At 50.1% G+C, this 11,658-nt stretch overlaps 1 protein-coding gene across 1 annotated transcript; it reads right to left on the bottom strand.

The window, feature by feature from the left end:
• Positions 1-5,322: 5,322 nt before the first annotated feature.
• NDUFA8 (NADH:ubiquinone oxidoreductase subunit A8) lies at positions 5,323-11,539 on the bottom strand. The gene is made up of 4 exons (XM_054007598.1): positions 11,401-11,539; positions 9,737-9,900; positions 7,681-7,846; positions 5,323-5,564 (listed from the first exon to the last, which is right to left on the bottom strand). The coding sequence occupies exons 1-4, from the start codon at positions 11,449-11,451 to the stop codon at positions 5,427-5,429; spliced, it is 519 nt and encodes a 172-aa protein (XP_053863573.1). The 5' UTR covers positions 11,452-11,539; the 3' UTR covers positions 5,323-5,426.
• Between the last annotated feature and the right edge of the window lie 119 nt (positions 11,540-11,658).

Raw genomic sequence — 11,658 nt, 5'->3', positions numbered from 1 at the left:
TTCATTTCACGCATATGATTTATGAGCCCTGGCAAAGCTTACAGCCCACATTATATAACAAATAAGGATTCTCACATTGCCAGCAGCAGAACTCTGTGCTGAATCTGCACACGTCTGCTAACTGCCAAAGAAATGTCAGGATACGTCTCTGGAAGATGGTTTTATGGTCTTAACTCAATCTTGTTATTCACTTGTTCTACATTTTTCAAGGAAACATTACAGCTACATGATGGTACTGGTGCTCGACTAGAGCAATGCAATATTATTGACCAGATTCTGCTACAAACAGAACATTAATCCTGCAAGGTGGTAGAGGGGGGCAGGGGGTTCCGAGGAAAAGATAGAGCCTTTCATTTCTAGCTCCTGCAGCACATCCAGCCCGTGTACTTAGTGACCAAAGGTAGCTATCACTCATCAACTTATTTGAAATGAGTTAATGGTCTCAGTCCAGCTCTTTGTGTCATGGAATCCACATGGTGCATCTCCGCAACAACTAACATCCCTCTTTGCACAAGCAGTCTGGAAGCTCAGGATTAAATCGGCATGGAGACTACACTACTCTCCCTCACCCAGAGTGGAACTCTCAAAGTTCAGGCACAATCACTCCAGCTAATTCCAAATAGAATGATAAAACAAGCTGGGTTGCAAAAGATCCAGTGTCCTAATTATGGAAAACAAATTGTGCTCATCAGGATTTCTTAGTTTTATTGGGGGGAATACTCTTAGGAAAGGCTGCCTTACTAAAATTCCCCCTCAGCTTCTGCAGACTCCTGCAAATTGGCAGTGAAGTAAGGTCCTGCAGTATTTGGCAGCTTATCATAAACTACATCATACACAGGTGTCTCCCTTTGTTGAGCCTTGCCTTTTCAGGTAGAGAGCAAGCCGCATACAAGAGCCAACCAAAAAAAAAATTATGAAAATATGGGATATGAATTTATAAAGATACTTTAAGAACAGAAAGGAAATGAAGCATCTTAAATATTCCATTGGAAGTAAGTCACTCTTCTATCAAGATGATGTGTAAATTAAGAATTTTTAGTGATAATCTGAATACATTTTAAACATTCAAAAGTGTTTAAGTTATTCAAATCAAATGTAGCAGAAGTCATGCTGTAGTTCCAGCTCATAATACCAAATCAACTTCCATTTTTTACATTTTTCCTTTCAGCTCAAAACCTTTGCACCGTAAAAGAGCTGAATTCATTAAGCAAGCCATACAAAAATGGCATGCATGGATCATTTGCATTAAACTATTAAATTAAAAAGGATCACATCTTGTAATTATATTTCCTTTGACTATACCCTAATCTGACCATCATTTTTATCCCGAACGATTCTTGCACAACAGTTTCTGAATACCAACAGTACTGGAGGACAGAGATGGACAAGTTTTAGTCTTTTCATTTAAGAGATGAACTATGGACCTGAAGTTGTTCAAACTTGCTAATTGCTGGTTTTAAAATAGGGCCGTCTTGAAATTCAGCTCCAAATTGGTCAACAATATAGTTGGCCAAAAGTTGATGCTCAATTTTGTCCTAATACTTTTTCTACCACCTTTTCAAAGCAGAATAGTTAAGGAGGCACGGCTTATGCCCCAAGGTACACGAAGCACGACTAGCCTAGACATTCCTCTGTCCTCATGGCCTTTTTGAATGACGGGCCAGGAAAGCTCTGCTGAATTCCTGTTGATTTAGTCACTTCACTTCCCTTCTTCCCTTGGACCTTCTAAAAAGGAAGATTGCAGAGATGTTATGGAGGTACACCATAGCTCAGTAACACATCCAATGGGCTTCAAAAAACAGGGTGATGTGAATAATAGGATGAAAACACGTACGGCATGTTTCCCCTGGGTACCAGTCAACCTACCCAGGTTCATAGGATGTACTGTATATAAACTATTTGCAGGCGAAGATCTATAAAAAGTTCCCGTAGCTCCATATATTGTCCTGGTATGAGTCCCCCCTCGAATTCTCATATGTATTGGGATAAGGACATAAGCCTTTTACAGGATTTTGAAGCAAACTTATTTTTAAACTTGTTAGGTCCCACAGGTGCCAGCTAGCTTTTTGCATTTACCAAGTGCAACTTCATCCAGATAAACCATTCAGAAACTCTGTCCTCTGCATCATGGTCGTCTTGAGCTGGCTCCTGTTGAGTAGGGTTACCATATCTCATAAATAAAAAAAGAGGACCCTCCACGGGCCCTGGCCCCGCCCATTTCCCCACCCCTAGCCCCGCCCCAACTCCGCCCCTTCCCCACCCTAATTCCGCCCCCTCCTCCCTCCCACTCCCAGCCAGGGGGAAAGGGCTGCCCCAGTGCTACCAGCTTCACGGTTTCCCGGGCAGCCCCCAGACCCTGCGCCCCCAGCCGGCGCTTCCCCAGCGCAGCTGGAGCCCGGGAGGGGAAGTGCCCAGCCGGGGGCGCAGGGTCTGGAGGCTGCCCAGCAAACCGTGAAGCTGGTAGCGCTCGGGCTTTGGGCAGCCCCTATGCCTCCGGACCCTGCGCCCCCAGCTGGGCACTTCCCCTCTGGGGCTCCGGCGGCTCTGCATAACTTACACTGTATAAGTTACACAGAGCCAAAAAGGAGCAGAGCCCCCGCGGCTGGAGGCTCTGCTCCTCTTCGGCTCTGTTTAAGAGCCGGGCTGCCCCAGCGCTACCGGCTTCGGGCAGCCCCCGTGCCTCCGGACCCTGCGCCGCCGGAGCCCGGGAGGGGAAGTGCCCGGCTGGGGGCGCAGGGTCCGGAGGCACGGGAGCTGCCCGAAGCCGGTAGCGCTGGGGCAGCCCGGCTCTTAAACAGAGCCGAAGAGGAGCAGAGCCTCCAGCGGCTGCGGCTCTGTGTAACTGACACTGTGTCAGTTACACAGAGCCCCGGGCGCTGGAGGCTCTGCTCCTCTTTGGCTCTGTGTAACTGACACTGTGTCAGTTACACAGAGCCGCCGCGGCTCTGCTCCTTCCCGACTCTTCGGCTCTGTTTAAGAGCCGGGCTGCCCGAGCGCTACCGGCTTCAGACAGCCCCCGTGCCTCCAGACCCTGCGCCCCCAGCCGGGCACTTCCCCTCCCGGGCTCCGGCGGCGCAGGGTCTGGAGGCACGGGGCTGCCCGAAGCCGGTAGCGCTGGGGCAGCCCGGCTCTTAAACAGAGCCGAAGAGTCGGAGAGGAGCAGAGCCGCCATTTTCCTGGACATGTTCGGCTTTTTGGCAATTCCCCCCGGACGGGGGTTTGACTGCCGAAAAGCCGGACATGTCCGGGAAAAAGGGGACGTATGGTAACCCTACTGTTGACGTATCCCACATACTACAGAAATAGTAGCCCAAGTTCTCCTCTCAGAACAGAAGGCCTAATTCTGTCCTCAAGCACATCACTGTAAATATGGAGTAAATCCATTAAGTGACTGGAGTTATTCCCGGTTTACATAGGTAGACCTGTAATCAGTCACTAAAGATAGGACCAGATTCTGAAGGATGCACTCAAAGAATCTCTCTCATATCGAGGAGAATTACGGTATTACATACATTAAGCAGCAGAGGAAATCTAGGTTTTTGTTTAGCAGAGGAAGGCTAGTATTAGTCCAGAGCTTCATAAAAAATTTGAAAAAAAATCTTTATCCAATTATTCAAGACCTACATTATATAATGTATCCAAAAGTGGCAGTGTCTATTCACATCTGTAGAATGTGCTATTTTCCCCCCCGCAAACAAACAGAAGATAAAGAAAGCACAAAGGAATCCAATTTGTAAAAGCTATAATCAGTTTTTCTTTCCAATACAATATTGATATAAAAATTGGCAGATTCTGGGGCTTGGAAAGAATCCTTACATAAGTGAATAAACCCAGGCTTTACCCAAGCTCTCAATGAATAAGGGCAAGATCATAGCCTATCCTGCACAAGGAAGTAGGGGGATGCAAGGTGCCTCTTACTCCCTTGTACTGGAGTTCTGTACCAACACTTCCTGTGGGCCTGGGAAAGCAGGCAATACATTCCTCCCCACACATGCAGATGGGCAGAAAGGGCAGGAGTGGCCAGTCTTGACTTCACCTCACCGACATACTAGAGCAGCAAGGAGCATGTGTGGCACCTGTATAGACTCACTGCAGCTTAATCCCTCCACAGATGAGACTGTCACTTCAATTCACAGTCCCCCGATCTCCCTCCCAGTCTGCTCCAGCACCCTACCACCCTAGCCTTTTCCATGGGCTAGATTGCAAAATGACAATCTAGCCCTAAATACACAATATGGCCTGAACTGTAGTTCTCTGGCTTTGGTACAGCAAGTTACTTTGATTTTCCTGACCCTCGTGTTGTCACAGTTACCATGTGTCTTGTCCCTTGGATGCTGCAAGATGGAGCAATTAATGACTTTATTATAAGAGTTGGCTGGTGAAAAGAAATGAACAGAGCTTCAGGTGCTGTCACAGTGAGGCTACAGGTAAGTCCTTGAAGTCAGGATCTCTACATAAAAAGGACTGTTTTGCTATGACACTTAGCACTGGGACGTCTTACATGAGTAGCCAGAGGGACAAAAATGCACTTCAGGAAATAATTTTTGAAGGGTTCAGCTGTATAGCATAGAATTCTCATGTAACAAATACACTCTCCCCAGTGAAAGAGAACTGATGAAGGATGGAAACAGCTAAAATAACATGAGACATGACCAGTCACTTGTGAATTTAAACACACACATCTTAATATCTCAAGTAATATTGCATTTCTAACCAGCATTCTTGGAAGCATGGACTAACTACTTAAAAAAAAGCATGCATCAAATCCCAAATTTGAGGTTGAGTTACCAGTTTTTACCTCTGCAGATTAGTCACCTTCATACGAGGTTTGTCGGAACCACCACACAGACACACATGCAGAGATCATCAGTAGCCTTGGGAATCTAAATTGGTGACCTGCTAGGCTCCTATCTGGCTTGTTTGAACTGGAACCTCATAAGAAAGGAGGTTTGTTGGAAAGAAGATGGTTACTTGGAGGCACAAGCATATAAGCCACCAATGCAAATGCTGGGAATCTGAACAGTGAAGAACCGGCTCGATTCATTTTGCATTCTACCATTTTTTAATATTTAGTAAGAATGTAACAAAAGAACTGAACCATACTTACATATGCTGTTTGGCAAATCTTGGCTTAAATATGATATTCTCGTTGCTGAATGACTGACTTTAGAGACAGAACTGACTTTGTGTTAAGTGGCTAAAAGGACATTATCTTTTAAGGCCATAAGAGTCTAAAAAGCATTTTAAAAGGAAAACACAACAGTATAGAGGACACTGTTCCTAAGCTCCTCTGATGTATATAGAAAAGTCTACCACGCCAGGTGAATTATGGGTTTTTTAATCATTAAGGATTGCATCCAATACACACTGGACAAGATAATTTACATTTGCAAAGAAGAGCTTACTATAGAGTTGTCGGTCCCATTTTACCAGTTCCAGAAAAAAAGCCTGCTGCCATATTTAGCAGGCTTCAAATCTCCTTCAATGGGCGGATTTGGCTCTGGTCTTGGTCTGGAATGATAGACATTCTCAGGGATAGGTCGGTCGGTCTGCACTTTTGTGACCTGGAAGGAAAAGTAGTACACTGGAATTTTTCTTGTAGTATTTAATAGACAAAACTACATTAAGCCAACAGCTTGGAGGAGAAACAATACAAGTGGCTTTAATGAGTCATGCAGCAGAAAAAGAAACCATCCATTAGTAGAATTAATCAAATGCTTACTAATTCAGCACATATTGCTTGAAGACTCTGCAAGTATTTAGTAGAGCACCTTACAGTTTAGTGGGCCAAAGGATTCATAGTGACAGACTGCCACAGATACATAGGGCACATTAAGGAAAGGACTCAGACACATTTCTATAATCTAGATTGGGATAAGAAAAGCAGGACAGTGACATCACAGAGTGGTCAGGGAAGAGTAAGATGAAGCAAAAACAGTACAATAATGTGGTCACTTAGGAGAACGTGTGTCAAAGGTTACACCATTTTTTTTTTAACTCAATAGCTGAAACACTTCCTTCAAGGCAAGTTTCTAATTTAAAGTCTAGCTCCCATTTATACCCAATACAACCCCCCCGACTTCAGTGGCGCTACATGCATGCGAGATAAGAATTTGTCTTGTCAACAGTGGGCCAAAACCTCAGCACCTTTGAAAGCTGCTACTTTGCAAATGAAGTAAAAGTATAAACAAGTGTGCAAAAGTATGCACAAGAAGTTCCTGTTTTAGCTGTTTGAGTTCAGGTGCTTAACCTGTCTCAAAAATTAAGCACAGAAAAAACTAACAGATGCTCAGTGTTGCCTAAACTTGTATTTTTGAAGGCAATTCTTAAAGGATTATCCACACAACAAAATTAATATCAAATGTTTAGTAGAAGTCCACTTCAAACCCAGCACATCCTTTCCTCCAGTCCAATGTCAAATATACAAAAGAACCAGCATAAGCAAATCAATGGAACAGTAGTGCGTACACTACAGAGAATCATCCCCAGCCAAACATTTTTCCCGCATCTATGGCAGCAATTTATTTTGGGCCATTCTGTTTTTTTAACTTATTAAAAATGTAATCAATTGAAAATTTACTGAGTTCCGCTGTCAGCATTTTGTTTTTAAAGCCTACGAGCACTCAAGTATTATTAGTAACAGATCAAGAAAAGAACCTCTCACCAAAGCAAGCACACACTGTAGGAAAAAGAGTTCATAATAAAAGATTCCCCACCCCAGAGTGTGCTTAAAGGGCCTCTACAATTCTGCCACAGACTTCAGCAGAAGGTTGAGAGTTCATCAATAACTTGCCACTTCCATTGCAGTAGAAGTGGTAAGTTGAGATGTAGCATGCGAGGGGAACGTTAATGAAACAGCCTGAAGAATCTGGCCATCCGCATAAGGAAGAGCTGAAAGAGTGTCATACAGTACACTGGAACATTTTTCCAATAGACTGAACTGACAAATGGAACACTGGTACATGAGAAAGGAAAGCTGAATTCAAGACAATATGAAAGCTACATAGGGACCTAGAACCGGACATGGCCTCTTGGGGTGTCCAGTCCAGTCCCTTGATACACCTAGCAAACCGGAAATAAATCCACTGTTATAGTGGAGAAGTTATGAACTCTGTGCTGTATTTATTGCAACCCAACATTCACACAGAGTATCCTAAAATGCTTTACAGAACTAAACATAACAGCTAGTTAAAAACAGTAGATAGAAAGAGATGAGGCATATGCAACAGAAAGATATATTTCAGACTAGAATTGAAATGAGATGGAGAAATACAGGGGGGTTATTCCAGATGACAAGTGCTGAGACTGTGTTAAAGCAGCACACATCACTTGGAAATCTAGTCAGTTTAAAAACAGTTAAAAGTAGTTTCAGCTATTATGCGTGAGAGTAACAAGATGCGAGGCAAACTGGAACACGTACACAGAATGCTTTCAAAACCCGGCAGCACAATTCTGAACTAGTTTCTCAAATAGATGAGAAGCAGTAGATGCACTTCAAGACTACAATAAAGGGGCCATATAGGACCTGGCTAGATAAACCTGTGTGTCTCTGTTAACATCAGAAAGCCAGCAGCACTCTGCACACGCTGGGGAACAGGGACTTTAGGAGGTCAGAGAGAAGGGAGCTGAAATAACCAATGAGAAAGGAGATGAAGACATGGGGCAGGATTTCCTAATTACCTTCGACAGCTCTCCCAGATCAGGTCTCACCCAGCCCAAGTTCTCCAGCACACAATTATCAAATGCCAGCTGCTGTTTTCGGCAACGACGAAGCTCTTGAAGGTTGGTATAATCAATACAAGTCCAGTATTCAGTAAAAGGTTCTGCACAGTGTGCCTTAATCTTCCTATAAAACAAAGGATTTTAACTGTGTTATTTGGAAAAGACAAGGTAGCTCATAAGAGCTAGATTAGCAAAGCTGGCACTCTCCCATTCACTCCAGCCCAAGACACATGAACCAATTTCCAAATGGTTGCTATTCAGTAGTTATTTACGAAGTTTATTTTCTGGATGGTATTCATAAAATTGTAAAGTCTGGTAATTTTGAAAGTAATAGATAAAAGAAAAATTAGTAATAAATAATGCTCTTTTCATGATATTTCACTGCTTCCAACTTTGATTTTTTTTTAAGCTTAGCAAGACACATGCTCTATTATTAAGGTTGCAAGTCTGTCATGGAGGTCACAGAATCTGTGACCTCCGTGACTTTTGCAATGGCTGGTGATGTCTCAGGGACTGCCCGAGTTGGGCAGCCCCTGGGCCAGCAGCAGCAGTCTGGGTGTGTGGGAGGGGGCTAGGGGCAGGGGGTTGGGGAATGTGCTTACCTAGGGATGGGGAGCTCCCCGGGTGGCTCCCACTAGCATGGCCCCCCCTGCAGCTCATAGGCAGCCGGGGGGAGGGGGGGGCTCCGCGTTGCACACTGCCCACGCCCACAGGCCCCATCCCCGCAGCTCCCATTGGCTGCAGTTCCCGGACAATGTGGCAGCCAGCGCTTGTGGCGGGAGCAGCAGAGCCCCTGCTCTGGCCCCTGCCACCTAGGAGCTGCAGGGACACGGAGCCAGGTAGGAAGCCCCCGTCGCCCCCCCCCCACCAATGCCAGCGGGGGTCCCGAGCCACATCCCCCAGCACCCACGGATTGCCCTCCCCCCGAGCACCCATGGCCCCCCACCCAAATTTTAGTCAGGGTGGGTATTTTTAGTAAAAGTCATGGACAGGTCACAGGCCTGTGAATTTTTGTTTACGACCTGTGACCTATTAATGTTTTTCTACTAAAAATACCCATGATTAAAACATAGCCTTATTATTAATATTTATAGTGTAATAGCACCGAGGGGCCTCAATCAGGATCAGGCCTCACCTTGCTGGGTGCTATACAAACACATACAAAGAGGTGCTCTGCCTCTAAGACTATGATCCTCCAAACATTTTTAGGCACATGATTTCAGTCATGTGAGGAAAGTTTTGTACTTATTTAAATGTTTGCATCATTGTGCCCCAAGATGACAAAGGATGGGGAAAGCAACTCACATAACAAGTCTGACATTTTTAAAAGTATAGTCCCAAGTTACTGAAGCCCAGATACTCCTGATCACCATCTTCGGACTTTCAAACAAAGCCAACGTGCCTTGTGGCTGTGCCCAAGCAAGAGAAGTCAATAGAACAGAAAGAGTGTGGGTCACTGTTTTTTTGAACAACTGAAAACTACTGAATAGTTTGCCTTCCAACTAGCAGAGAGTGTCCACTGACACTCTCCATTGAGGAAGCACTGCCTCCAACCCTCAGAAGTTCAAGTCAAGGGAACAGCAACAACACCTCAACAAACGTTTAAAAATAGCATGATCATCTCAGCTATAACTTAAGAAAGTTGTTATTGTAATGCTTGTGTAAAAGGCACCACACAGGTAGAAGCTATGCCAGCTGACACTTCAGGACAGATTCTCTCCTCCTATGTAAATACCTTAAGCAGACAGGTAGCAACATACAGCACATGCTCACTTCATCATCATACTCTTTTGAAGCACTAATTAAAAATAAAGTGAGCGTAGTGTGTCAAAGTGCTGAAGCATGAAATATATATTTAATTTTAACACTTTAATCTTGGTTTCGATAGGGACTGCATATGCTACAGGCTACGCCCAAGTAAAAATCTCACTGACTTCAATGTGAGTTTTGCCTAAATAAGATCGGCAGGATCCAGCCCTAGAACTGGATTTGAAAAGCCACCTGAGATTCTTACCTGAAAAACTCCAGTGCACATTGATTGACTTGCTTCCCTTCCTTTAGGCATTTCCGGGGGTCCTTCTCCTCCCAGCGGCACAGCATGAACTCCTTGTTGGGCTTGTCGCATTGCGAGCCATAGTGATGGGCTGCCGCTTTCAGCACCGAGGAGCTGACGCTCACCTGAGGAGTTGGGGGAGGAAGTGTTCGCATCAGGGAGAGTGCACAGCCCAGGGCAGGGCCCATCACTAAGCACCGGGCAGGTGGGACTCGGGCACAGGGTTTCTGGTCCCCTCTGGGTTCGGGGTCTGCTCTCTGCACCCTGCTCGCACCGCTCTAGGGCAAGTGACCCCACCATGAACAACCACAACCTGAGCCTGAGATGGGGGAAGGGGGGGCAGAGGCGGGGGCCCTGCCCGGGGCCCAGAGCCCGGGGGAAGAGAGGGGCGGGCGGAGGCGGGGGGCCCGGGGCCCGGGATGGAGGCAGGGGGCCCAGGGCCCAGAAGGGGCGGAGGCAGGGAGCCCTGCCCGGGGCCCAGAGCCCGGGGGAAGAGAGGGGCGGGCGGAGGCAGGGGGCCCCGAGCCGGGGGGGGGGGGCGGAGCTCGGGGGGGGGGGGGAGGCAGGGGGCCCGGGAGGGGCGGAGGCAGGGGCCCAGAGCCCGGGGGAAGAGAGGGGCGGGCGGAGGCAGGGGCCCCGAGCCGGGGGGGGCGGAGCCCGGGGGGGGGCGGAAAGGGGCCCGGGAGGGGCGGAGGCAGGGGCCCAGAGCCCGGGGGAAGAGGGGGGCGGGCGGGAGGCAGGGGCCCCGAGCCGGGGGGGGCGGAGCCCGGGGGGGGAGGCAGGGGGCCCGGGAGGGGCGGAGGCAGGGGCCCAGAGCCCGGGGGAAGAGGGGGGCGGGCGGAGGCAGGGGGCCCCGAGCCGGGGGGGGGGGCGGGAGGGGCGGAGGCAGGGGGCCCGGGAGGGGCGGAGGCAGGGGCCCAGAGCCCGGGGGAAGAGGGGGGCGGGCGGAGGCAGGGGGCCCCGAGCCGGGGGGGGGGGGCGGGAGGGGCGGAGGCAGGGGGCCCGGGAGGGGCGGAGGCAGGGGCCCAGAGCCCGGGGGAAGAGAGGGGCGGGCGGAGGCAGGGGGCCCCGAGCCGGGGGGGGGGCGGGAGGGGCGGAGGCAGGGGGCCCGGGAGGGGCGGAGGCAGGGGCCCAGAGCCCGGGGGAAGAGGGGGGCGGGCGGAGGCAGGGGGCCCCGAGCCGGGGGGGGGGGCGGGAGGGGCGGAGGCAGGGGGCCCGGGAGGGGCGGAGGCAGGGGCCCAGAGCCCGGGGGAAGAGAGGGGCGGGCGGAGGCAGGGGCCCCGAGCCGGGGGGGGGGCGGGAGGGGCGGAGGCAGGGGGCCCGGGAGGGGCGGAGGCAGGGGCCCAGAGCCCGGGGGAAGAGAGGGGCGGGCGGGAGGCAGGGGCCCCGAGCCGGGGGGGGGGGGCGGAGCCCGGGGGGGGAGGCAGGGGGCCCGGGAGGGGCGGAGGCAGGGGCCCGGAGGCAGAGGGGGGCGGGCGGAGGCAGGGGGCTTGGAGCCCGGGGGAAGAGAGGGGCGGAGGCAGGGGGCCCCGAGCCGGGGGGGGGCAGTCCCGGGTCGGGGGGGCGCCACCAGCCAAGGGGTCCCCGGCCCGGAGGGGAAGACCGCCCGTGGGCACAGCTCTCACCTCCTGCACATCGAGCTCCTCCAGCGAGGGCACCTGCAGCGAGCCCGGCATGGCGCTAGCCCGCGCCCCGGTCTCCTTGAGCTCCCCTTCGGCGCCCTCCCGGCACAGAGGCAGGCCCCGCGCCACTGCGCATGCGCCACCAGGTCTCGCGGGACTAGTGCGCATGCGCCCCCTCGAAGCCAACGAGAAGCGGGTCAGCAGCGGGTGCACTACGTGGGGGCGGGGCTTGTTCGCTGTCCCCGCCTGCTCCTCCTCCTC

This window comes from Malaclemys terrapin, chromosome 17, assembly GCF_027887155.1.
Source record: "Malaclemys terrapin pileata isolate rMalTer1 chromosome 17, rMalTer1.hap1, whole genome shotgun sequence".
In the NCBI taxonomy this organism is placed as follows: Eukaryota; Metazoa; Chordata; order Testudines; family Emydidae; genus Malaclemys; species Malaclemys terrapin.
Note: the sequence above shows the minus strand (reverse complement) of the source record. Positions and strands in the feature narration are given on the sequence as shown.